The 25528-nt window shown below is 44.3% G+C and overlaps 1 protein-coding gene across 1 annotated transcript in view; it reads right to left on the bottom strand.

The window, feature by feature from the left end:
* The window catches only part of EIF2AK3 (eukaryotic translation initiation factor 2 alpha kinase 3), a 119923-nt gene extending 94707 nt beyond the window's left edge, over positions 1 to 25216 (bottom strand). The window contains exons 1-2 of the mRNA XM_080657770.1: positions 24703 to 25216; positions 7095 to 7224 (exon numbers count right to left, since the gene is read on the bottom strand). Of these exons, the coding sequence (XP_080513896.1) occupies positions 7095 to 7224; positions 24703 to 25166 (594 nt within the window). The 5' untranslated portion in view covers positions 25167 to 25216. The remainder of the gene's footprint in view (positions 1 to 7094; positions 7225 to 24702) is intronic.
* Between the last annotated feature and the right edge of the window lie 312 nt (positions 25217 to 25528).

Raw genomic sequence — 25528 nt, 5'->3', positions numbered from 1 at the left:
TTCAGTGCAATCCCCTCAAATACCAATAACATTCTTCTCAGAATGGACCATTTTCTTACACCAAGCATGTCAAACTCAAAGGCTAACACGGGCCAAATAAACAAGGTTTAAGTTTATATGGGCCACAAAAAAACAAAAGCTTCAATTTTAATAGAAACGTAGGTTTATTTTGATAGACATGCTGAATACAAAGCGCTGAAATAAATGAGTAACCATTAACATAAATAGAATATTTTAATAAAAATTAATATTTTTTTTTGAACATTAACTTACCAGACACTGAATAACTGCACAAATTAATAAGCATAACACAAATAAACCTATTTTTCTTGTTCTCCAAAAGTGAAATATTTCCTATTGTGCACACCAAACAAGTCAGTACAAAACTAATGATGTGGCAATCGGCTGCTAAAATATTCGCTTCTAGGATTAGTGAAGAGAAATGGTGCGCCTGCGCATAAGGAAAATGAATGCAACACGATTATACTAATCAGTCATTAGTGAATGTTGTAGTTCTAATTATTAATAATTATGTATAACAGGATATTGTAAAAATTAAGTTATGAAATTTTTATTAAAATGTTTCTTACATACCGTTATATTGGCTGGGCCACAAAAATATTCATTGTGGGCCACATGTAGCCCACAGGCTGCGAGTATGATATGCTTGTCTTACACCATACACAAAAATAAACTCAAAATGGATTAAAGACTTAAATGTAAGCCCTAAAAATCACAAAACTTCTAGAATAAAACATCCTCCTATCTAATAAAAGAGTAATATGCAAATTAACCATCACTCTGCTACACCCACAAGCCACACCCACAAGCCAATCAGGAGCAAGTATGCAAATTAACCCAACCAAGATGGCGGTTAATTTGCATATCCAGGAGCAGAGTGAAGACTGAACACAGCGTAGAAGAAGGAAGCCAAGCCAAGCGTTGCAGAAGGGAGCGAAGTTGCAGAGAAGCAAGCAAGCAAGCAGGGCTGCGGAGAAGGGAGGGAAGAAGGCGGGGCAGGGGAGAAGGGAGGAAAGCAGGTGGGGCGGGGGAGAAGGGAGGAAAGCAGAACACTGCAGGAAGCCCTATTGCAGGAATCTTCCTGCAACGGGCCTCTGGTAGGTAATAAACTACTTGAAATCGGGGAAACAAAAGAATAGACAAATGGGACTTAATCAAACTAAAAAGCTTTCTGCAGAGCAAAGAAAATGATCAACATAACAAAAAGACAACCTAGTGAATAGGAGAATATATTTGCAAATACTACAGGGTATCCCAAAAAATATATACATACTTTAATAGCTGATAGTTCAATTTTTTAAATGAAATGTATTTAATTATTCAAAGTGTGTGTGTATACATTTTTTGGGACATCCTATATATCCGATAAGGGGTTGATATCCAAAATATATAAGAAACTCCTACAATTCAATAAAAAAAACATACACAATTTGATCAAAAAGTAGGCAGGAGACATAAAGAGACATTTCTACAATGAAGATATACACAGGGTCAACAGATATATGAAAAGATGCTCAACATCACTAATCATCTTAAAATGCAAATTAAAACCATAGTGAGATATCACGTCACACTTGTCAAAATGGTTATTATATTGCCCTAGACGGTTTGGCTCAGTGGATAGAGTGTCGGCCTTCGGACTGAAGGGTCCAGGGTTCAATTCCGGTCAAGGGCATATGCCTCAGTTGTGTGCTCAGTCCCCAGTGGGGGTGTGCAGGAGGTAGCCGATCAGTGATTGTCTCTCATCATTGATGTTTCTAACTCTCCCTCTCCCTTCCTCTCTGAAATTAATATATATATATATATATACATATATATATATGTATATATATATATATATATGGTTATTATAAAAAAGTCAACAAATTACAAGTATTGACGAGGATGTGGAGAAAAGGGAACACTTGTACACTGCTGAGGGAATGCAAATTGGTGCAGCCACTATGCAATACAGTATGGAGATTCCTCAATAAACTAAAAATAAATCTACCATATGACCCAGAAATTCTACTTCTGGGTATATATCTGAAGAAAACAAAAATACTAATTTAAAAAGATATATGCACCCTTATGTTCATTGCAGCATTATTTGCAATAGCCAGGATATGGAATTATCCTAGAGTCTATGGTTAGATGACTGGATAAAGAAGATGTGGTGCAAATATACAACAGAATACTACATAGCAATAAAAGAAGATGAAATCTTGCTATTTGCAACAACATAGATTGACCTAGTAGGTATCATACTAAATGAAATAAGTCAGAGAATGACAAATACAATATGGCTTCACTTATATGTGGAATCTAAAAAAAAAAAAAACACAAAACCACCACCACAAAAAGCAAGCAAGTACAATAAAATAAAAACAGACTCATAGAAACAGAGGTCAAAGGATGGTTACCAGAGGGAAAGGGGCGGGGAATGGGTAAGAAAGGTGAAGCAGAATAAAGTCAGTAACATTGTGATAAATTTGCACAGTGACAGGTGATTACTAGAATTAGAGGGGTGATCACATTGTAAGGTATAAAAATGTTAAATCAGCCCAGCCGGCGTGACTCAGTGGTTGAGCATGAACCTATAAACCAGGAGGTCATGGTTCAATTCCCAAGTCAGGGCATATGCCCGGTTGTGGACTCAGTCCTCATCACTGAGTTTCTATCTCTCTCCCTCTCCCTTCCTCTCTGAAATAAATAAAAAAATATTTTAAAAAAAGAAATGTTAACTTATTTTTTAAAAAGTCTAATTACTGCCCTGACCGGTTTGGCTCAGTGGATAGAGCCTCGGCTTGTGGACTGAAAGGTCCCAGGTTTGATTCCGGTCAAGGGCATGTACCTTGGTTGCAGGCTCATCCCCAGTAGGAGGTGTGCAGGAGGCAGCTGAGCAATGTTTCTCTCTCATCGATGTTTCTAGCTCTCTATCCCTCTTCCTTCCTCTCTGTAAAATATCAGTAAAATCCCTGACTGGTTTGGCTCAGTGGATAGAGCATCAGCCTGTGGACTGAAGGGTCCCAGGTTCGATTCTGGTCAAGGGCATGTACCTTGGTTGCGGGCACATCCCCAGTAGGGGGTATGCAGGAGGCAGCTGATCGATGTTTCTCTCTCATCGATGTTCTAACTCTCTATCCCTCTCCCTTCCTCTCTGTAAAAAATTAATAAAATATACATTTTTTTAAAAATCAATAAAATATATTTTAAAAAGTCAAATTACTATATTGTTTACTTGAAATTAACATAATATTGTATACAAACTATATAAGAAAACCTTCAAGTACAATTAGCTGCTTATAATTTAAACTAGAGGCCCGGTGCACAAAATTCGTGCACGGGGGGCGGGGGTCCCCCTCAGCCCAGCCTGCACCCTCTCCAATCCAGGACCCCTTGGGGGATGTCCGACTGCCAGTTTAGGGCCGATCCCGGCAGTCGGACATCCCTCACAATCCTGGACCACTGGCTCTTAATTGCTCACCTGCCTACCGGCCTGGTCACCCCCAAATGCCCCCTCCCTGCCAACCTGGTCGCTCCTAACTGCCCCTGCCCCACCAGCCTGGTCACCCCTTACTGGCCCCCCTGTTGGCCTGGTCGACCCCAACTGCCCCCCCCCCCCCTGCCGGCCTGGTCACCCCACACAGCCTGCTTGTTCAGTCGTTTGGTCGTCAGTCCCTGCCGGTCTGGTTGCCCCATGCAGCCTGGTTGCCCCCAACTGCAACCCCCGGCCAGCCTGGTTGCCCCTAACTGCCCCCTCCCACTGGCCTGGTTGCCTCTTACTGCCCCCCTACCAGTCTGGTCGCCTCTTACTGCCCCCCCGTGCCAGCCTGATTTTCCCTAAGTGCCCCCTCTGCTGGCCTGGTCACCCCACCTGCCCGCCCTGCCGGCCTGGTTGCCCCTCACGGCCCCCCCGCCGGCCTGGTTGCCCCACGCAGCCTGCTTGTTCAGTCGTTTGGTCGTCTCTCACTAATCCCCCTGCTGGCCTAGTCGCCCCACGCAGCCTGCTTGTTCAGTCGTTTGGTCGTCCCTCACTAACCCCCCTGCTGGCCTGGTTGTAGGCAGCCATCTTGTGAGGGTGTGAGGGTCAATTTGCATATTACCTCTTTATTATAAAGGATATACTACAGCATTCAGGTTATTACCACTATTTGCACCCTACTCTGTTCATACCATGCAATTTATCTTTCATGAATGTGTATGTTTTACTTTGCAAACACATACATGCTTTGCATCCCTGCAGCACATTGTAATATTACCTCAGATGTAAACAGCTTATAATCTTCTGATTTTGCTGATCCTCTTTTAGGTCTAGTTTAAAAATAAAACAAAATGTGCATACCCAAGCATAATCCCAACAGAACACAAACAAATGAATGTTTAGCTCGAGTAGTAATCATTTGAATATTATACCTGATTCAAAAATTTTAATATCATTTTTAATCAAATTGCTACTTGTATTAATATTTCATAATACAACAGAAGTTCACTATTCTGAACAGATATTTTCAGCATACTGTCCGGTGAATAGCAGGCACTCTGAAAGTCTAGTCAGGGCTTAGCACACAGCAAATGTGGAGGTTGGGCAGTGCCACCTCCCTAAATGCTTTCCTGGTACTCCAGGAAAACTCCAGGCTAGGTTTCCTGGGGAGCAGATGGGTCACTCAGCAGTACTTTTCCCATCAGAAAATTCCTTCACCACTAATCAATTCATTCTCAAACCCCTGGTGTTAAGATCTGCCTTTTTTCAGACTTGATACCAGCTAAGAAGCTTTTTGAAAGGGAAAGACAGATGAAAATTAGAGTAAAAAGGGAGTGTCCCAAAGGAACACTTGGTGAGGTAGAAGGCTGAGGGTATTCTGGAAAACAGACATGACTGCTTTCATGTGAGCAGTCACAACTTAAAAGAGGGACTTATTTTAAATAATTTAAACAGGAGAATAAAGCTCCAGAAAAGGAGACTAAATCCATCAGAGTCAAGACTAAACATGAGAAAATACTTGCCTCGTTTACACATTCCCCTAACCTCCTCAAGGAAGGAAATGTCTGAACTTTCGTGATGAGGACACTAATGCTCTGAGGGGCTAAGCCACCTACCTAAGTCTTAGAGTCACGTGGCAGAGTAGTTTTGGAAGCAGGTCTCTTGTTGCAAATAACCAAATTTGTCTAAAATTACATTCCAAGAAAATTTCAGATGAATTATGCTCACAATAAGGATGCACACTGGAGGGAAACTGTACAGAAAGAATCATTTATGAGGTTTTGCAGTATGTACAGGGTGGGGCAAAAGTAGGTTTACAGTTGTTCGGACAGAAAATAATGCAATAATTAATAAATAATAGTAAAAGAATAAACTCTTGCCCTGGCCAATGTGTTTAAGTGGTTAGAGCATCAGCCCATGCACTGAAGGGTCTTGGGTTCGATTCCCAGTTAAGGGCACCTACCTGGACTGCAGGTTCAATCCCCCTGATGAGGGCGCATGTGAGAGGCAACCAATCAATATACACTGATGTTTAAAAAAAAATAAAAATAAAGAAGAAACTTTTACATACTCACAACTGTAAACCTGCTTTTGCTCCACCCTTGTATTTCTAACTATTAAAGCACAGTTAAGTTACTTATATTTAGTTTATTATTTAGGGACCATGTGACAATAACAAATGATCATGTTACAGCTTAAATAATGAGCTATACTGATATAGCAGATAGTATCCTTAGTTATTCATTTACTAGTGGCCTGGTGCACAAAATTCGTGCACATTAAAAGGGGATTAATTAGAGGCAATAATTTAATATTGCTATTTGCCCTTTCTCTATAATAGAAGTGTCAGAGATGAAAGAAAATTAGTAAAATGTATATGAAAACCTTCCTCCTGTCAGAGTCTGCAGCACACCATGGGACCCAGAGTCAAGTCCCTGACCACCCACATTCACCTCAAAATCACTTGAGATCCAGACCCGGCCGCCCACCCCCACATTGGGCTAGATTCAGACCCGGCCATTCCCACCCTTGTCAAGCCCCAGGCAGGGGAATTAGCCTCAGGTCCCCTGGCCCAGTGCCAGGATGGGGGGTGTGGCCTGAGGTCCCCCAGCCCAGACCAGGGCGGGGGGCGTGCCTTGAGGTCCCCTGTCAAGCCCTGCCAGGTGTGGGACATGGCCTGAGATCCCCTGTCAAGCCCCGCTGGGTGGGGAGCACGGCCTGAGGTCCACTGTCAAGCCCCGCCAGGCAGGGGGGCACAGCCTCAGGTCCCCTGGCCCGGTGCTGGGGCGGGGGGTGTGGCCTGAAGTCCCCTGTCAAGCCCCACCTGGTGGGGGGCGCGGCCTGAGGTCCCCCAGCCTGGCGCTGGGGTAGGGGGAGCAGTCTGAGGTCCCCTAGCCCAGCACCAGAATGGGAAGCACACCTTGAGGTCCCCCATCAAGCCCCACCGGGCGGGGGGCGTGGCCTCTGGTCCCCTGGCCTGGCACTGGGGCGGGGGTCGCAGCCTGAGGTCCCCATCAAGCCCCACAGGGTGGGGGCGTGGCCTGAGGTCCCCCAGCCTGGTGCCAAGGCGGGAGGCGCGGCCTGAGGTCCCCTGTCAAGCCCTGCCGGGCGGGGGGTGCAGTCTGAGGTCCCCTAGCCCAGCACCAGGACGGGAAGCGCACCTTGAGGTCCCCTGTCAAGCCCTGCTGGGTGGGGGGGTGCGGCCTGAGGTCCCCTGTCAAGCCCCACCAGGGTGGGGGAGGGCATAGCCTCAGGTCCCTGCTGATTGCTGGTTAAGGCTCCTTAAGGGAACTTGGCCTCAGCTGTGGGTGTAGCCATCTTTGTGACGGAGTGATGGTTAATTAGCATAGTCCCTCTTTATTAGATAGGATATGATTAATTCATGTCCAAAACAACCCTAAGAAGTAGGTGATTAATATCATCTACCTCATTACAACAGGGGAACTGAGGAATAAAAAAGTAATTGCCCCAAGGGGACATAGTAAGAGGCATACAGGCCTCACAGCTAGGCAATGGGGCCCTGAGCCCTAGCTCTAAAGGCAAATAAATAGTATTAATATCAGCAATTGCTCATTACAACTGAGTTTTTCTGTTAAATGAAAATTCTTACCTCTGGTTTGCTAAGGCTGGATGAAACCAAGGAGCCGGATCCCACATCCAAATCCCATTGCTTTTTACCATGATTCTCTGGATCCAAGGCAGCAATTCGCCCATCTAATGTGCTGATAATCACTAATGATCTGTAAGTTTAAAAATTAATAGGAAAAAGTTTAAAAGATATCTAAGATATTGAGCCCCTACTCCACACACTTGAAAGAAAACCAGCCCCTCCCAGGCTTCTACTTGCAGGAGAGAAGCAAGGCCCACCTCCTCATATTACTTACTGTCCTGCCACTACTATCTGCCTCTAGCCTCCAAGACAATGGCACTGTGTCCTTTATCTGTTTATATCACTTATGAAAAGTCTCAGTCTACTACTAGAGCACCCCTCATTCCCACACTCTATTCCCCATATGAAACTCAACATTCTCTGCTCTGTTCTCTTCTACCTTCCCCAATCCTGAAGTCTTCCCTGAATGCTCACTTTCCTTCTTGCTCTAATGAAATCTGACTTTCCCTGAGAACACTGCTTTGGAAGCAATAACTGTTTTCTCCATACCCTTGACTGCTGGGTCTAGTGATAGGGTAGGTGCATTCCTTGTACCTTGTCACAGTCCCCAGACTACTTTCTTTCTCTCCTCTCTAAAAATCCTCAGGATCAGACTATTCCAACCATTACCCCTCTAGCAATTGTTTACTGACCCTCAGGTCACTAGCCCCATTCCATGAGCATTTTAGGTCCTGGTTTACCGTCACTATTAACACATTCTTTCAGTTTCCATGATCTGTCTACCTTGCCTCAGTTACTCCCAAGTTCAGACCCTTGTCCTTGTTATTATCAAGCACAACTTCCTGTCCCACTGAAATTTCAAGCATCCCACCCCAAGCCAACAACCTCTTTCCAGCTCACCTCCTCTACTTTCCTGACTCCTACAAACCACTGACCACACCAAACCTACAAGCCATATTGATCCTATTACCTACCTTCGCTACCATTATGCTTTCACTTCTTTCTCATGCAGTTGAAATTCCAGTCCTTCATTTTAAGCACTTCCTTTCTTACACCTTCAACCCCTATTCCGCTTTTGCATGTCACACTTGACTGGCAGAAATCCAACCCTAGTTAAATTTAACTTTCTGCCTTTTTTTTTTCATTCTTGCATCTGTGCAGTTGGATGTGGCTAAAGAAAAATGTAACCATGCTGACTGGTCTCACTTTAATTATGACCACCAAACCTCAAAGGGACTATTACTGATGCTCAACAATCATATGACACTTCCCTACTCTATCCACTTGCCCAATGTCCTAGGTTGACTATCAAATTTCTCATTTTTCCTCCAATTTCTGACACCAGCTCTTCCAAGCTCATGCACCTCAGGGATTATGCTACCTATTTCTCGGAGGAAATCAGAAATAATCCAACAAGACTGTTTCCCACCATCACATGTATCCATTTATCTGCACCTGGACCCATGTATTCTTCTCCTCCTGTTACTGTGGGGAACAGTCCACACTCCCACCTCCCACCACCATTTCCACCCAGGCAAGAGATCTCTCTCTCATGCATACATGTGGACTCACACCTGCAAATCTCTCCTCTTGCCCCCAGACCAATTATTCTCCTCTACCAGACCATTCCTCTCAGTATTCCAATCTGCTATGATTTCTCCCAACATAAAAACCAACCCAGATTACACAGAAATAACCACTCTCCCCCTCTAGCTTCCAATTCATTCCTTGCCCGTTTTGGAGCAAATTTCTTGAAAGAGTTGTTATATACTCTATGTCTCCAAATCTAACTATTTCTAATCAAGTTTTTGTCTCTACCACTCCAATGAAAAGGTTTTAGCTGGAGTCACCTATCACCTTCACATTGAAAACCCCGTGGTCAGGTCTCAGTTCACTTGACCTCTGATCAGCTCCTTCTCCCGCCCACCATGAAACACACTCTTAACTCGGTTTCCAGAACACCATATTCTCCTGATTATGACTTGCTTACAGTGTTACTTTATTGCAGTGGTCTGGAACTAAACCCATAAAATCTCCTAGGTCTGCCTGTATGGCTAGCTCACCTAGCTCAGAGGAACAAAATTACCCCTGATCATAAAAGTCAGGTGGAGTGCCTATACAAACCAGTAAAGTTTCACAGGTTCCAGACCCACAGGGTCTTAACAAGTACCCCAGGTGAGTCTCATATTAAGGCCAGTTTGGCAAACATGATTTAGCTGAAAGGACTATTTCCTTAGAGTGAAATTATTATTATTATTATTATTATTATTATTATTATTATTATTACCTGAATGAAGAAGGCCTATTGATCAACTCTGTCAGTAAACTCTATCTCTTACCTAACCTTGCTTTAGTTTCCTAAGGCCGTGGTCAGCAAACTGCGGCTCGCGAGCCACATGCAGCTCTTTGGCCCCTTGAGTGTGGCTCTTCCACAAAATACCACGGCCTGGGCGAGTCTATTTTGAAGAAGTGGCGTTAGAAGAAGTTTAAGTTTAAAAAATTTGGCTCTCAAAAGAAATTTCAATCATTGTACTGTTGATATTTGGCTCTGTTGACTAATGAGTTTGCCGACCACTGTGACCTAAGGCAATGTTTGGATGACTGGACAACAAGCACTATTAGCTCCTCTCCAGAAAGGTCAACAGCAACCTCCTCTCCCAATGGCCAGATCCATTCTCCTAGTCAGGTGTGTCCCTGTGGCAGCAGGTGACAATGTGTGGCTCCTCATTCTGGGCATTCCTCTTTCCCTGGCTTCCACAGCACCAGCCCCTGCACCCATCCTCACTCGCATTCCTGCTCTCAATCATCAACAAGTAGGCATGGAGTTCTAGCTTTCTCCAACGCCCACAGCTTCACCTATTACATGACAGCTCCCACATCCACAAAGTATTTACAGCTCCTCTCACTCCCAACCCTGCTCTGGCATTTTCAGCAGGACATACTTGTTCTTTGCCACAAAGCACGCAGAAAACTTAACTTTTTTCCACACATTTCTCTATCCACCCTGTCACTTGTCATTTAAATCAGACATCAACTCTACCTGCTCCCTCACACTCTACATTTAAACAATAATCATGTACTCTTGATTCTATTACTTTAGCGTCTTCTAAATATTTCCCTTCTAGTTCATTACCACTGCCCTTGACCTGGAACAGAGTCTCATTAATTATTAGAACACCTATAAAAGCCTTTCTGACATATTCTCTTTCCCTTCTGCTCTTCCTACAGTTTTGTTTCCACAAAAGAAACCATGTAAACTTCTGACGCCCCATGTGCCCATTAAATAAAGTCCACATGCTTAGGTATGGCCCACATCTCTGCCTGCCCTCCCCCCCTACACACACACACACTCTCGTTTCTAACCTTTTCAACAAAGTTCCCTGTTAATTTATTTTGTCTCAAGTCTTAAATGATTTCATTTGCCCAATAAACACCACTTCTAGTGAATTCCCAAATCTTTAGGGGAAATATTTAAGTACCAAACAAAATATTCAAGATTTCTGGAAAGAAGTAGCTAAAATTACTATATTAAGTTTGATATAATTCTAGCTCAAAGCAAAGAAACATTGACTTTTAATTTTTTTCCTGGTGATATATATTTTTAAAATTTTATTTTTAGCCCTAGCCAGTTTTGCTCAGTGGATAGAGCGTCAGCCTGCAGACCAAAGGGTCCCAGGTTCAATTCCGGTCAAGGGCATATACCTTGGTTGCAGGCTCCTCCCTGGCCTGGGCCCTGGTTGGGGCTCCTGCAGGAGGCAACCAGTTAATGTGTTTCTCTCAGATGGATTTTCCTCTGTCTTTCCCTCTCTCTTCCACTCTCTCTAAATATTAATAATAATAATAATGGAAAAATCCTCAGGTGAGAATTAACAACAAAAAAAAATTAAAAATTTTATTTTTAATTACAGTTCACATTCAATATTATTTTGTATTAGTGTCAGCTGTTCAGCATAGTGGTTAGACAGTCATATACTTCACAAAATGCTCCCCTGATATTTTCAGTACCCACCTGGCACCATACATACTTATTACAATACTAGTGTCCTGATGCATGGATTTGTGCACATTGAAAGGAAATTAATTAGAAGAAATATTTTAATATCGCTATTTGTCCTTTCTCTATAATAGAAGTGACAACCAAATTCATGATCGACAATGACAGATAGAAACACATGCGTGTGATTGGCACCAGCAAGAGCTTAATATGTATCGTGCATGCAAGAGTCAACTTAGCACTTTATATACATAGAATAATCTTGCTTAATTAGACCTACTTTCTGATTTAGCTAAACTTTTTCCAGCCCAGTGAAGCACCCCAACTTCTCTTTCAGGTAATTGTCATCAACACAGCAGTAAATATCAACATGAAGCAGATTATTACTGTAGATCATGCAAGGAGAACAAAGGGTAAAATATTTAACTGCAGCAGTGTTTGACTATATTCTGCTCAGTGAGAAAACCTGAAGTCTTTTTCAAGGTCCACCATTTCTTACTTCTTTTCAGTTGGGTCAAGTTTCTAAACTTTCTAAATCTCCGTTTCTGCCTAATGAAAAGAAAATAGGATTTCACACAGAGTCTCCTATGTACCTACTCCAGGACTTCTGTGAGGATCAAATGAGATGAGGCTCGGGAAAACGCTTCACAGACATTTGGTTAAAGTGCAAAATGTTTGCACCTGGCTATAAAGCAAGTCATGTTCGTGGGCTGAAGAAACTGCAAGGAGGCTAGTCGTTGCTAGAGAGAGGAAGCCAGGCATTGCTACATGACGTCATTCCCCGGCACCCACAGCAACCGTTTATGGGCTGGGCTGTGGGCCACATTTTGCGCCATGGGGTCTTGGCAGCATTGGCTGAGATTTGGTGGGGTGTCGCTATGGGGTGGTGGCGGGGCCTGTGTCCCACTTGGGGGAAGCCGATGTTGCTTTGTCGGCACCAGGTCTGTGGTGCTGTTTATTTTTAAATGGCCAGTGTGCATCATGGCAGCACCTGCGTTGATCATCTACCCCCTGGTGGTCAGTGCACATCATAGCTACCGGTTGGATGGATGGACACATAGCCTTTTACATATAGAGATTATTGAGTATACTAGAGGCCCAGTGCACGAAATTCATGCACGGGGGCGTGTGTCCCTCAGCCCAGCCTGCACCCTCTACAATCTGGGACCCCTCGAGGGATATCCAACTGCCCATTTAGGCCCAATACCAGTAGGATCAGGCCTAAACGGGCAGCCAGAAATCCCTCTCACAATCCAGGACTGCTGGCTCCCAACTGCTCACCTGCCTGCCTTCCTGATTGCCTCTAACCGCTTCTGCCTGCCAGCCTGATCACCCCCCAACCACTCCCCTGCCAGCCTGATTGATGCCTAACTGCTCCCTGCCATCCTGATTGCCCCAAACTGCCCTCCCCTGCCGGCCTGGTCACCCCTAACTGCCCTCCCCTGCAGGCCTGGTCCCCCCCCAACTGCTCTCCCCTGCAGGCCTGGGCCCCCCAAACTGCCCTTCCTTGAAGGACTGGTCACCCCCAACTTCCCTCCTCTGTCGGCCTGGTCACCCCTAACTGCCCTCCCCTGCAGGCTTGATCGCCCCCAACTGCCCTCCCTTGCAGGCCTGGTCCCTCCCGACTGCCCTCCCCTGCTGGCCTGATCACCCACAACTGCCCTCCCTTTAAGGCCTGGTCCCTCCCAACTGCTCTCCCCTGCTGGCCTGATCGCCCACAACTGCCCTCCCTTGCAGGCCTGGTCCCTCCCGACTGCCCTCCCCTGCTGGCCTGATCGCCCACAACTGCCCTCCCTTGCAGGCCTGACCCCTCCCAACTGCCCTCCCCTGCTGGCCATCTTGTGGTGGCCATCTTGTGTCCACATGAGGGCAGCCATCTTTGACCACATGAGGGCAGCCATCTTGTGTGTTGGAGTGATGGTCAATCTGCATATTACTCTTTTATTAGATAGGATAGAGGCCTGGTGCATGGGTGGGGGCCAGCTGGTTTGCCCTGAAGGGTGTCCCGGATCAGGGTGGGGGTTCCCTTGGGGCGTGGGGTGGCCTGGGCAAGGAGCCTGTGGTGGTTTGCAGGCTGGCCACGCCCCCCGGCGACCCAAGAGGAGGCCCTGGGATCTGGGATTTATTTATCTTCTACAACTGAAACTTTGTAGCCTTGAGTGGAGGCCAGGGCCGGCCAGGAAGTTTGGCTTCCTCCATCGCCGGGAAAATCCAAGCCTCCTGCTCGCTCTGTGGCCGCAGCAATTTTTGTTGGGATTTATTTATCTTCTATAATTGAAACTGTAGCCTTGAGCAGAGGCCTGGGCCAGCCAGGGTGTGCAGGAAGCTTGGCTTCCTCCATTACCGGGGAAACCCAAGCCTCCTGCTCACTCCGTGGCTGCAGCCATCTTGGTTGGGTTAATTTGCATACTCGATCCTGATTGGCTGGTGAACATGGCTTGTGGGTGTAGTGGAGGTACGGTCAATTTGCATATTACTCTTTTATTAGATAGGATTCTCTATGCTGTACTTTACATCCCCATGACTATTTTGTGACTACCAATTTGTGGAAACATGACTTTTTAATTAGTCTTCTTAAAGAATGTCCAATTTCCATCAAATTATTTAAAAAATACTGACCTCTCACAGATCCCCATTTTTACCTTGGCAGATCCATAGGGGTCCAGAAACCCCAAGTTGGGAACCACTGCTCTGTGCCCTCACTCGCATCACCCTTGCTATCTAGCCTGTCCTGAGCTTCACAGTCAAGAACTCGCTCACTTGACAGTTCCATTCTTTTCACTCTCATACTGCTCTTATGTCACTATTTTCTATTCATTATAGTTAATTGTTTAACATGCATTCTCTGTCAGACTGAGTTCAGGACAAGCCCAGTGGTCCATTTTTTTTTTACTAACAGTGCCTAGCCCCTAATAAAATAAAATAAAATAAAAATGCAATTAATGTTTGTTGAATCAATAAATCTTGATAAGGCAGATACTATTATTCACATAAAATAAAAACAAAAAAAAAGCTGGGAAAAATATGAAAAGTTGTAACTTGTGTAAGGTCATGCATCAAATAAGAGGTTCTGAACAGAATTTTGAAGTGTAAATTTAGGTTTTCTAATACTAATTCTATCATGCCGTTAACTGTAAGTTTATGTAAGTGGCAACTACTATCATACTATAATGTGCAGCTTTTATTTCCTCCAGACATTTCATCAAGATGCTATTTATCCTGTTATTGTTCAGATTGTTGAGATTAATGCCCTCAACTAAGCAAAACTGACCTTATTCCAAAATGAACACCCAATTTAAAAAAAAAAAAAAAACTGTTTGATTTGACCTGTCCATTTACAATTCAATTTATCAGAGTCTGACAAGTACATGCTGAATTCCTTCAGTACAATAATTTTATCTGCAGAAATTTCCCATGCGAAGGAGAGGCAGGTGACACAAGAACATTATATTGATTGGATACTTTCTACATTAACAACTGCTTATTTTATTTTTTTAACGTATTTTATTGACTTTTTACAGAGAGGAAGGGAGAGGGATAGAGAGTTAGAAACATCAATCAGCTGCCTCCTGCACACCCCCTACTGAGGATGTGCCCACAACCGATGCTCTATCCACTGAGCCAAACCGGTTAGGGCAATAACTGCTTATTTTAACGGTTCATATTTTCTTTCTTGGGGAAGGAAAAAAAATCCACAAAGTTAATAATCTGATTTGGTTAAATTGTTTTTTGATGTAGCCAAGAATCTCCTCTCAGCTGGTGGGGGGTGGGGGTGGGGCACGGAGCTTTCTGTCAGACAAAAGTGCTAGCAGAGGCCATTATTACTTTTCTGAGCCCTCCGCCCCACAGAACCCGCAGGTGGGTACCATATCTGAGTCTCCATCAACCTGGCCCACATTGTTCACTCGGCCCTGGTGATTCCCTGATGGCCTGCCTCACCCAACCTATGGGCCCACTCAAGCTGTTTCCGGTGGCATTTCCACATAAATAGCCTGACTTGGCTTATGTTTCAGACTTTCCTAAAATCTCTCAAACAAGCAGCATCTGGCCCCAGCCTGCCTGGGTCTCGCTAGTGGTCTCAGGCCTGACACTAGAAGCAGCCAGTCTTGATTCACAGCTTGACATCTCCTGGGCACCTCTGAGACAGCACAAGTAGCAGACATCTGCAGATCACTTTGTAATTCCTGCCAGATGGCCCCAGGCAGAACTTAGGTGGCAGCTGACCTTGTCCTGTACATCCCAGGAGGCCCTAGAGCCAGTGCACCCAGTGGACAGCTTCAGACCACATCAAAGCACCACTCAACCACCTCTACAAATGACACACTCAAGGGGCAAACTTAGCAGGCACCAGGGCCCTGCTGAAGGAAGGCCTGCTCTGTGTGGTTGGCCCCTGTACAACTGAACCTCCTGGATGGTAGGAGTCCATCTTGCAGCCTACTGGCCTGAGGGTCAATCCCTCTCACTGATGTGCCAATAACAATCAAGGCTCAATTACACCAAAATACACAGCCCACAGTTGGAGCGGGGGTTGCACCTGGAGCTCCCAGTTTGGGTGACTGGAGAGGCTGTGCCACTGGGCCCTACAAGACACCTAAATACAAAAGGCCACTCTACCAAGTCTGGTAGATGTAGAAGCTCCACCTAATACGTGGATACCAACACAAGGAGGCTGCCAAAATGAGGAGACAAAGAAACATGTCCCTAATGAAAGAACAGAACAAACTCCAGAAAAAGAACTACACAAAATGGAGACAAGCAATCGACCAGATGCAGAGCTCAAAACACTGGTTAAAAGGATCCTCAATGATCTCAGTGAATATGACAATAAAGAGATAAGAAAACAGCCCAGGCTGGTATTTCTCAATGGTTAGAGCATTGGGCATCACACCCAAGAGTCATGGTTTTGATTCCCAGTCAAGGGCACTTAGCTGGGTTGAGGGTTCACTCCCAGCCCCCAGTGTGTGAGGCAACCAATCAATGTGTCTCTCTCACATTGATGTTTCTCTCTCTCCTTCCCCCTCACTCCCTTGCACTCTCTCTCTGCAAAGCAAATATTCTCCGGTGAGGATTAACAAAAACAAAACAAACAAAAAAGACAGGAAACAGCCCTGGTTCAGTTGGTTGGTCATTGTACCACGCACTGAAAGGTTCCTGGTTCGATTCCTGATTGGGGCACATGTCCAGGTTGTAGGCTCAATCCTGAGGAGCATGCAGGAGGCACTCTCACATCGACATTTCTCTCTCTTTCTCTCCCCCCCCCCAACTCTCTAAAAATCAATAAAAATATTTTTTAAAAAGATAGGAAACATAAAAATGAAACTAGAAAATATAAAAAAGGACTAGTCAGAAATTAAGCATACACTGACTGAAATAAAGAATAATACACAGGAATTCAACAGTAGAGTAGAGGATTTTGGGAATCAAATCAACAATTTGAAATATGAGGAAGCAAAAAACACCCAATCAGAGGAACAAAAAGAAAAAAGAATCCAAATATATGAAGACAGTGTAAGGAGCCTCTGAGACAACTTCAAGTGTGCCAACATTCGCATTATGGGGGTGCCAGAAAGAGAAGAGAGAGAGCAAGATATTGAAAACTCATTTGAAGAAATAATGACAAAAACTTCCCCTACCTGGTGAAAGAAATAGACTTACAAGTTCAAGAAGCACAGAGAGTCCCAAACAAGATGACTCCAAAGAGGCCCACACCAAGACCCTCATAATTAAAATGCCAAAAATTAAAGACAAAGAGAGAATCTTTAAAGCAGCAAGAGAAAAGCAGTTAGTTACCTAAAAGGGAGCTCCCATATGACTGTCAGCTGATTTCTCAAAAGAAACTTTGCAGGCCAGAAGGGACTGGCATAAAATATCCTATCCTATATAATTAAAGGCTAATATGCAAATCAACCAAACAGCAGAACGACTGGTCACTATGACGCACACTGACCACCAGGGGGCAGACACTCAATGCAGGAGCTGCTCCCTGGTGGTCAGTACGTTCCCACAGGGGGAGTGCCACTCAGCCAGAAGCCAGGCTCATGGCTGGCAAGCGCAGCGGCAGTGATGGTAACCTCTCCTGCCTCCGTGGCAGTGCTAAGGATGTCCAACTGACGGCTTAGGCCCGCTCCCTTCAGGGAGCCATCAGTCAGAAATCCCCTGAGAGCTCCCAGACTGCAAGAGGGCAAAGGCCAGGCTGAGGGACCCCCAGAGTGCACGAATTTCGTGCACCAGACCTCTAGTTCAAAATAATGAAAAACAAGGATCTACAACTAAGATTAGCCAGCAAAGCTATCACTTAGAATACAAGAACAGAAAGCTAAAGGAGTTTATCATCACCAAACCAGTATTACATGATATGTTAAAGGAAAAGATTAAAAATATGAACACCGTCAAACCTCAGAGGAAAGGTAGGGGAGGGTGGGGGTAAGGGAGAGAGATCAACCAAAGGACTTGTATGCATGCATATAAGCATACCAATGGACACAGACACCAGGGGATGAGGGCATGAGCAGGGGGTGGGAGAGCAAAGAGAGGATAAGGACACATATGTAATACCTTAATCAATAAAAAAAGTAAATAAATAAAAAATATGAACAATAAATGGCAATAAACATATCTAAAACAATTGAATCTAAAAAAAAAAAACAAAATAAATAAGCAGAAGAGAAATAGACTCATAGATACAAAAAACATTTTGACATTTGCCAGATGGGAGTGGGTTTGGAGCTGGGTGAAAAGGTGAGGGGATTAAGAAGTACAAATTGGTTGTTACCAATAGTCATGGGGTTGTAAAGTATAGCAAAGGGAATATAGTCAATAATATTCTAATAACTATGTATGGTGTCAGATGAGTGAGAAATTTATTGGGATTACTACTTAGTAAGTTGTATAATGTCTAATCACTGGGCTGTACACCTGAAACTAATATAATAGTGTATGTCAACTATAATTGAAAAATAAAAAATGATTTAAAAATAAACATGTTCTCGTTCAAAAACAAACTAATACTCACTGTACTTTACTTCTTAGTCCCACCTACTAAGTAAATCTTCAAATCAAACCTCCTTTATTTAAACATATCACAAGACTATCCGTGCCCCAAATGAAAACAAATATAATGTCAAAAGTTACCAACAAGCCCTAGCCGGTTTGGCTCAGTGAATAAGAGCATCGGCCTGTGGACTGAAGGGTCACAGGTTCGATTCTGGTCAAGGGCATATGCCCAGGTTGTGGGCTCGATCCCCAGTAGGGGGCGTGCAGGAGGCAGCCAATCAATGATTCTCTCTCATCACTGATGTTTCTATCTCTCTGTCCCTCTCCCTTTCTCTCTGAAATCAATAAAAATATATTTTAAAAAAATAACTTTGACATATCCACTAAACCTTAAAGAAACATCATCTAAGTTTTTAGTGTTATAGACAACATGCAAGTGACAAATATCCTTTTCCTACTAGATTAAGACATTTTTGGAAGCACATTTTTTTACTTTATGAAACATTTTTAATCAAAATGGTTATTTACAAATAGAACAGGGTGAAAAAATAAAAGTAACATTACCCTTTCATATTTAGTCCTGTAACCTACAAGTTGTCCTCTTTGTATTTTAAAACATTTTCTAATAAAAATATAAAGTAGCCCCTCTCTTACAAAAAAAGTAAAGGGAAAAATAAAACAGATGGAGTTCCTAGGCAGTAAAGCATGAAGAGCCATGTCCAAACTACAGATTACAGCAGCTGACAAAGACAGGACGCCCTGTGCAAAATGGCTGCTGAGTTCAAATTAAGTAGAGTTCCCTCAATCCTCGCACATACCATATCTAGAGTCCAGATGTCAATTAAACTAAAAAGACAATTATAGACAGGAAGGCTTGCCCATTGCTTGCCTAAAGTCTGTTTATTTTGGCTTACAACTTGCCATGAAAGTTATGCGTAAGTTCTTCCTTAAGTGTGCATTTTAGTCAATGTTAAAAGTCTAGAGTTGAAAAAGTTTCCTTTCAACACTGCATTCTGAGATTCTATTATTCCATGGTCTTATTTTTTTTAAAAGTGTGACTATGAATCTGAGAATCTATACAATTTCTGATTGGATACCACTGATTCACATCAGATCAGTTTGTGAAAGGACAGAGAGAAGAATAAAGAGGAACAAAATCATCTTGCAGAGTATTTTGATGCTATCTCATTAAATCTGAAAAATCAAATTAAAGATACACAAATTGAAGAAGCACCATAGATTATCAAATTTTGTAACTTTTGTTATAGGGGAATTGGAGGCAGAAAAAAGGAAACAAATACTTTACAAATTAAGAGTGATTGTTAAGATAAAACTAGTTCTTGACAACTTCTGAGTTTGTCAGATGTCCTCAATAGGAAGATGCCCATCCCATCCCAAGAACCACCACCAGTAACACTTTGTAAATTGCTATTTCTGTTGGAGTCAGAAAACTGGTATCTCAAATTATGCCAACTTGTATAAAACCTAACAATGAGGTAATTGTCACTTTCTTCCCAACTCTGTGCAATGGCCATCCCATTTAAATTTCAAATAAATGTAATATTTAATAAACATACTTTAGCACTCACAAGACTGCTATTAGAAAACTACCTTTATTTTAGCTACTTTAAAAAAAAGTTTAAGTCATTCATTCACATGCTTGAGGTGCAGAGTAAGCATTTAGAATGAAGCCAATGAAAATGCCATCAAAAGAAAAAAATGCCTGGCCTGGTAGCTCAGTTGGTTAGAGTGTCATCGAGATATGCGAGATTTCGGATTCAATCCCTGGTCAAGGCACATACCAGAATCAACCAATGAATGCACAAGTGGAACAACAAATTGACCTTTCTGTTTCTCTTTCTCACCCCTTTCCTCCCTCCTTTCCTCTCTCTCTAAAATCAAGGGAAAGGAAGGAAGGGAGGGAGGGAAGGAGGGAAGGAGGGAAGGAAGGAAGGAAGGAAGGAAGGAAGGAAGGAAGGAAGGAAGGAAGGAAGGAAGGAAGGAAGGAAGGAAGGGAGGGAGGGATTAGTGACCCTTATACTGCTTCTTGGGCATCAAGACAACATGCAAAAATGACGATCTTTGCCCTGACTGGTTTGGCTCAGGGGATAGAGCATCGGCCTGCAGACTGAAGGGTCCCAGGTTTGATTCCGGTCAAGGGCATGTACCATGGTTGCGGGCACATCCCCAGTAGGGGGTGTGCAGGAGGCGGCTGATCGATGTTTCTAACTCTCTATCCCTCTCCCTTCCTCTCTGTAAAAAATCAACAAAATATATATATTTTTAAAAATGACCATCTTAATTCCCCACCTCCCTCTTTTTAAGTTTGCAAGCGGCAAAATTCTTCACAGCTGTTTGTAATAAACACTTGGTTAATTCAAATCTTTCTCCTAATCCTCCTCCTTGAAACAAACAGAATATTAGCCTATTAGTATGAACTGATATTCTCTTTTTTTTTAAAGAGAATTTAGAAAAAGTTCTATAAACATTGCATACTTACCTCCTGTTGACTCTGTCAATTTACTTACCCAAAGTTTCTCAAACTTCCCACGTTATCTTAAACTACCAGGCAGACCCCTGAATCTGGGCCTATGTCTTCCTAGACAATTGTTTGCCAAAAGTCACTTACATTCTGCCAGGCAAAATTCCTCTATTTTCACCTTGTTTCTGAGAAAAGTGAACCTCCTGCTTGCCAAGTAGTATCTCCCCAGCTACCTTCACCTCCTCCTCCAATCCTCTTTATCAACCTGTGCAAATAGGCTCTCCCCTCTGTGTGTGTAATTAAGATCAGAAGTTCCTGTTCCTAAAATTTGCCTCCCATCAGGTTTAACTGTGAGGGAAGAAGGAGCTGGGAATGAAAAGGAGGAATCCTTAACCTTCCTCTTGCTATCTGAGTACTCTATTGCTTTAATAAACCCTCTAAGTGCACTCATCACCAAATCCTTCATTCTTCTCAGTCCTTACTCTATACCACCAACCTAGCCAGTGGTAGTTGTCACCTTTGCTGTCATGTCTCCTCTAAAATAAAGGCATTTCCTGAGGATTTATCATGAGCCTCTTTTTCTCATAGCTTCAACTATTTATCCTGACTGCTCTCCAACTTCAGTCACTCATTTCCACCTGCCTACCCAAATATCTCCCTCTCCAGTGGTTCTCAACCTTTTTAATGCCGCGACCCTTTAATACAGTTCCCCATTGTTGTGGTGACCCCCAACCATAACATTATTTTCGTTGCTACTTCATAACTGTAATTTTGCTACTGGTATGAATCGTAATGTAAATATCTGTGTTTTCCGATGGTCTTAGGCAACCCTGCTAGCGGTTCTCAACCTGTGGGTTGCGACCCACAGATTGAGAACTGCTGCTGTAGAGCCTAAGACCATCGGAAAACACAGATATTTACATTACGATTCACTAACAGTAGCAAAATTACAGTTATGAAGTAGCAACGAAAATAATGTTATGGTTGGGGGTCACCACAACATGAGGAACTGTATTAAAGGGTCGCGGCACTAGGAAGGTTGAGAACCACTGCTCTAGAGTCTAGAGTCCTGCCTGGACCTACAAGTCACCATGTCCATCATCAAATCCCTTCTCTTTTCTTCCCTGCTCCCCTAATCCTCTCACTTTCTGGCCACCCAGTCTCAGTCTTTGGATAGGAGTACCAAGATAGGTAGAACTGACTCATTTGCTAGGAACCAAGACTCTACCTCAAACATATTCCCTCTGTTCTCCATCCACTTAACAGCAAACCTCTCCTCTGAACTGTTAACACTGTCCTTGTGGTATCCTCACGTCAAGCTTTCAGTACATGTTATTGCTAGAGAAACATTTCTTAAGCACAAACTTTAATTAGGACTGGCACTTGAGATACTTCACACATCACTTATCCAACTGTAATGTGCATGTGAAGCACACGGTAATCTTGTTAAAACACAGATACTTCCTCAGTGGGTCTGAGTGGTGCCTGATTCTGGACTTCTAACATGCTCCCTAGTGATGGCCATGCTGCTAGTGTGAAGCTAGATCTATACAATATGGCCCCAGCTATTTTCCTAGTCTCATTTTTACTCCTCCTTGCCCAGCACTCCCGAATGTCTGTCTATATCTCTCACATACACACAGGTCTCACACAGATGTATATGAATAAAAGATTCCCGAGCCCAGCCGGTGTGGGGTGTGGGTGTGGGATGTGGCTCAATGGTTGAGCATTGATCTATGAACCACGAGGTCACAATTCAATTCCATGTCTGGAGCACATGCCCAGGTTTCAGGCTAGATCCCCAGTGGGGGTCGTGCGGGAGGCAGCAGACCCATGATTTTCTCTCATCCACTGATGTTTCTGTCTCTCCCTTTCCCTTCCTCTCTGAAACAAATAAAAATATATATTTTTTAAAAGTTTTCCTAAACGTATTTTCTAGCTTTTGTGCCTTTCGCTGTTTCCTCAAGTTTTGTGTCTGCCCATCACAATTCTAACCACTTTTCAGGAACCACCTCATTCTGCCTTTGCTTATCTTCTCATCTACCTCATCGCCTGTACCCCACCGAATGAAAATCACAAAAACCTCCAGACACTGGTGGCACTTAATTTGCACTGCTTCTGCTCTGTAATGTCATGGGTCACTTCACATAATCCTAGGGCAGTGGTCGGCAAACTCATTAGTCAACAGAGCCAATATCAACAGTACAATTGAAATTTCTTTTGAGAGCCAAATTTTTTAAACTTAAACTTCTTCTAATGCCACTTCTTCAAAATAGACTCGCCCAGGCTGTGGTATTTTGTGGAAGAACCACACTCAAGGGGCCAAAGAGCTGCTTGTGGCTCGCGAGCCGCAGTTTGCCGACCACTGTCCTAGGGGCTAGACTCGACACTCTTCCAGGAGGGCTGGATCTGCCCATCCTCTGGAACCCCAGAGCATCGTGCAGGCCTTTGTGAGTACCCACAAGAACCTGCTGCAGTGGATTTGTAATCTAAGAAAAATGAAACATCTTAATTCATGGAACTTACTTTGAGCAGGCACTTCAGAAGTTTCAAGATAAAACACTTGAAAGTTAATTAATTAGCAAAGCCTATGAAAATTGTCAAGCATTTGCTATTTTTTAAAAAATACTATATAATAAAGAGCTAATATGCTAATTAGACCAAACAGCAGAATGACTGTCTGGATGACAAGCAGGGGCTGTGAGGGCCGAGCCACTTGCATGAATTTCATGCATCCGGCCTCTAGTTTACATATAAACATTCAAGTGGTGAGACTTTTATTACTTATCCTATTTGCAGTTTGCAGGTACATTGATCAAGGTTCCGATATTTAACTGAAAATTAAATCTATTTGTTATGATCTACTAATCAATACGTTATAAACGTACAATACTTTGTGACCTACAATTGTAGCCCTCCCTGGTTTAATTTACCTAACACTGCTTTTATCATCCCATTTGTTAAATGGGACATCACTTTCTCTCCAGGTGTGTTAAGACAGCTGTCTGCAAATTACTTTACCATTAAAATGCCTTACATTTGCCGAAACCGGTTTGGCTCAGTGGATAGAGCGTCGGCCTGCGGACTGAAAGGTCCCGGGTTCAATTCCGGTCAAGGGCATGTACCTTGGTTGCGGGCACATCCCCAGTGGGAGGTGTGCAGGAGGCAGCTGATCGATGTTTCTCTCTCATCGATGTTTCTAGCTCTCTATCCCTCTCCCTTCCTCTCTGTGAAATATCAATAAAAAATATAAAAAATGAATAAATAAAATAAAATGCCTTACATTGGTGTCCAGACTTGGAAAAGTGCTTTAAAACATGGATCTTTAAGTACCATTTTCAAGGAGGCTAATCAATTCAACCAAGACAGCCTTATATTTAATGTTTATATGGTAAATTCTCTACATATCAAAATTGCCAAAATTCAAGAACCTACCCATAGCTCTTAAACTTTGTCTAGTGTGTTCAAAAATTGTCCAGTTTGCTTGTTAAATTTGCAGATTCGAGGTTCTTACCCAGAAAAAGTCTGATTCAGTGGATTTGGGGTGGAGTTTACTAGCATCCCCAGGTATTCTGATGCAGGTTTTCCCAGATCTCAATCTGAGAAGTACTGACATTACCCCTGCTCCGGGGCACGACAGGGTTGTGTTTAAAAGGGAATGTAGAGCCGGGCTGGCTTGGCTCAGTGGTTGAGCATGGACCTATGAACCAGGAGGTCACGGTTGGACTCCCAGTAAGGGCTTATGCCCGGTTGCGGGCTCCATCCCCAGTGTGGGCTTGCAGGAGGCAGTCGATCAGTGATTCTCATCATTGATGTTTCTCTCTCTCGCTCCTTCTACCTTCCTCTCTAAAATCAATAAAATATATATATATATTTAAAAATAAAAACGGGAAAGTAGAAATCTCTACGTAAAGTCCTCTCCCAAAACAGTTGTCACACCAGCACAGATAACTGGTGATTCACGAAAGAAAAAGAGGGTGAAAGCACCTGCCGGGACCTACGGAAAGGCGGCCCGCGCTCGCCCCAGTCACCGCCAGTTCTCCGCCGGTGAGAGGCCGCAGCCTAGGAGGACCCCGGCCCCCGAACCCTCGAGGCGCGCGCGCGCATACCAGCCGTTTCCCCGAGTTGGCGCCCCTCACCTGCCATGCGGCCGCAGCTCTGGCTCTTGGTCGGGCTCGGGCTCCCACGGCTTCCGCTCGCCCGTGGCCGCCGGCAACGCCTCGGCGTCCTCCACCGTCACCTCAGCCGCCGTCAACGCCCCAGCCGGCACCCGCGCGGCCCAGGTAGGAGCCGCCGCGGCCCCCAGGCCAAACGCCGCCTCCGCTGCCGGGGCGGGTAGGTCGTGGGCGCGCCCAGCAGCTTCCGTCAGCGCCAAGAGCCCCAGCAGCAGCAGCAGCGGCGGCGGCGCCCCCGCGAGCGGCCCCGAGCGGGCAGCGCGTTCCATCAGCGGTCGGCCCGGCGCGCGCGCATGGAGGTGAAGTCGCCGCAGACCCCGAGTAGCTGAGCTGGGGATCCCAACAGCCTGACAGCCAGTCCGGTCCTCCCGCCACGTCTCACCTCGGTCTCCGCCACCGCTACTTGAGTGACAGTCTCTCTCGGACATCACCCATTGAGCAAACTTTCCGCGTGTCTACTCTCCGATTGGCTGCGGTCACTGCCACTCTGGGAACCCAAGCTAGTCCTGTTGGAGAAGGTGGGCTTTCCTCGGTTGTCAACATCACGCCTGCCAATCAAATCGTACTGTCCCCCCACGTCCCCCGAAGCCCGGCCCTGTTCCGGAAGCGGTTACCCGTAGAAGGCTAGAAGTTCATTGGTGGAAGCGGATGCCCCGCAAAGCGCTGAGATAACTTCTTCCTGATTGGTTGGAAGAGGCACTTAATACGTGGCCAATTCTGACTGTGGAAAGGTCGGTCCCTAGTGACAGACTTGGAGGCGAGTCCTGGGTGCTCCAGAGGCGGAAGCTCT

This window comes from Plecotus auritus (assembly GCF_963455305.1).
Source record: "Plecotus auritus genome assembly, chromosome: 2".
Classification (NCBI taxonomy): Eukaryota; Metazoa; Chordata; class Mammalia; order Chiroptera; family Vespertilionidae; genus Plecotus; species Plecotus auritus.
This window is presented reverse-complemented; position numbering and strand designations above follow the sequence as displayed.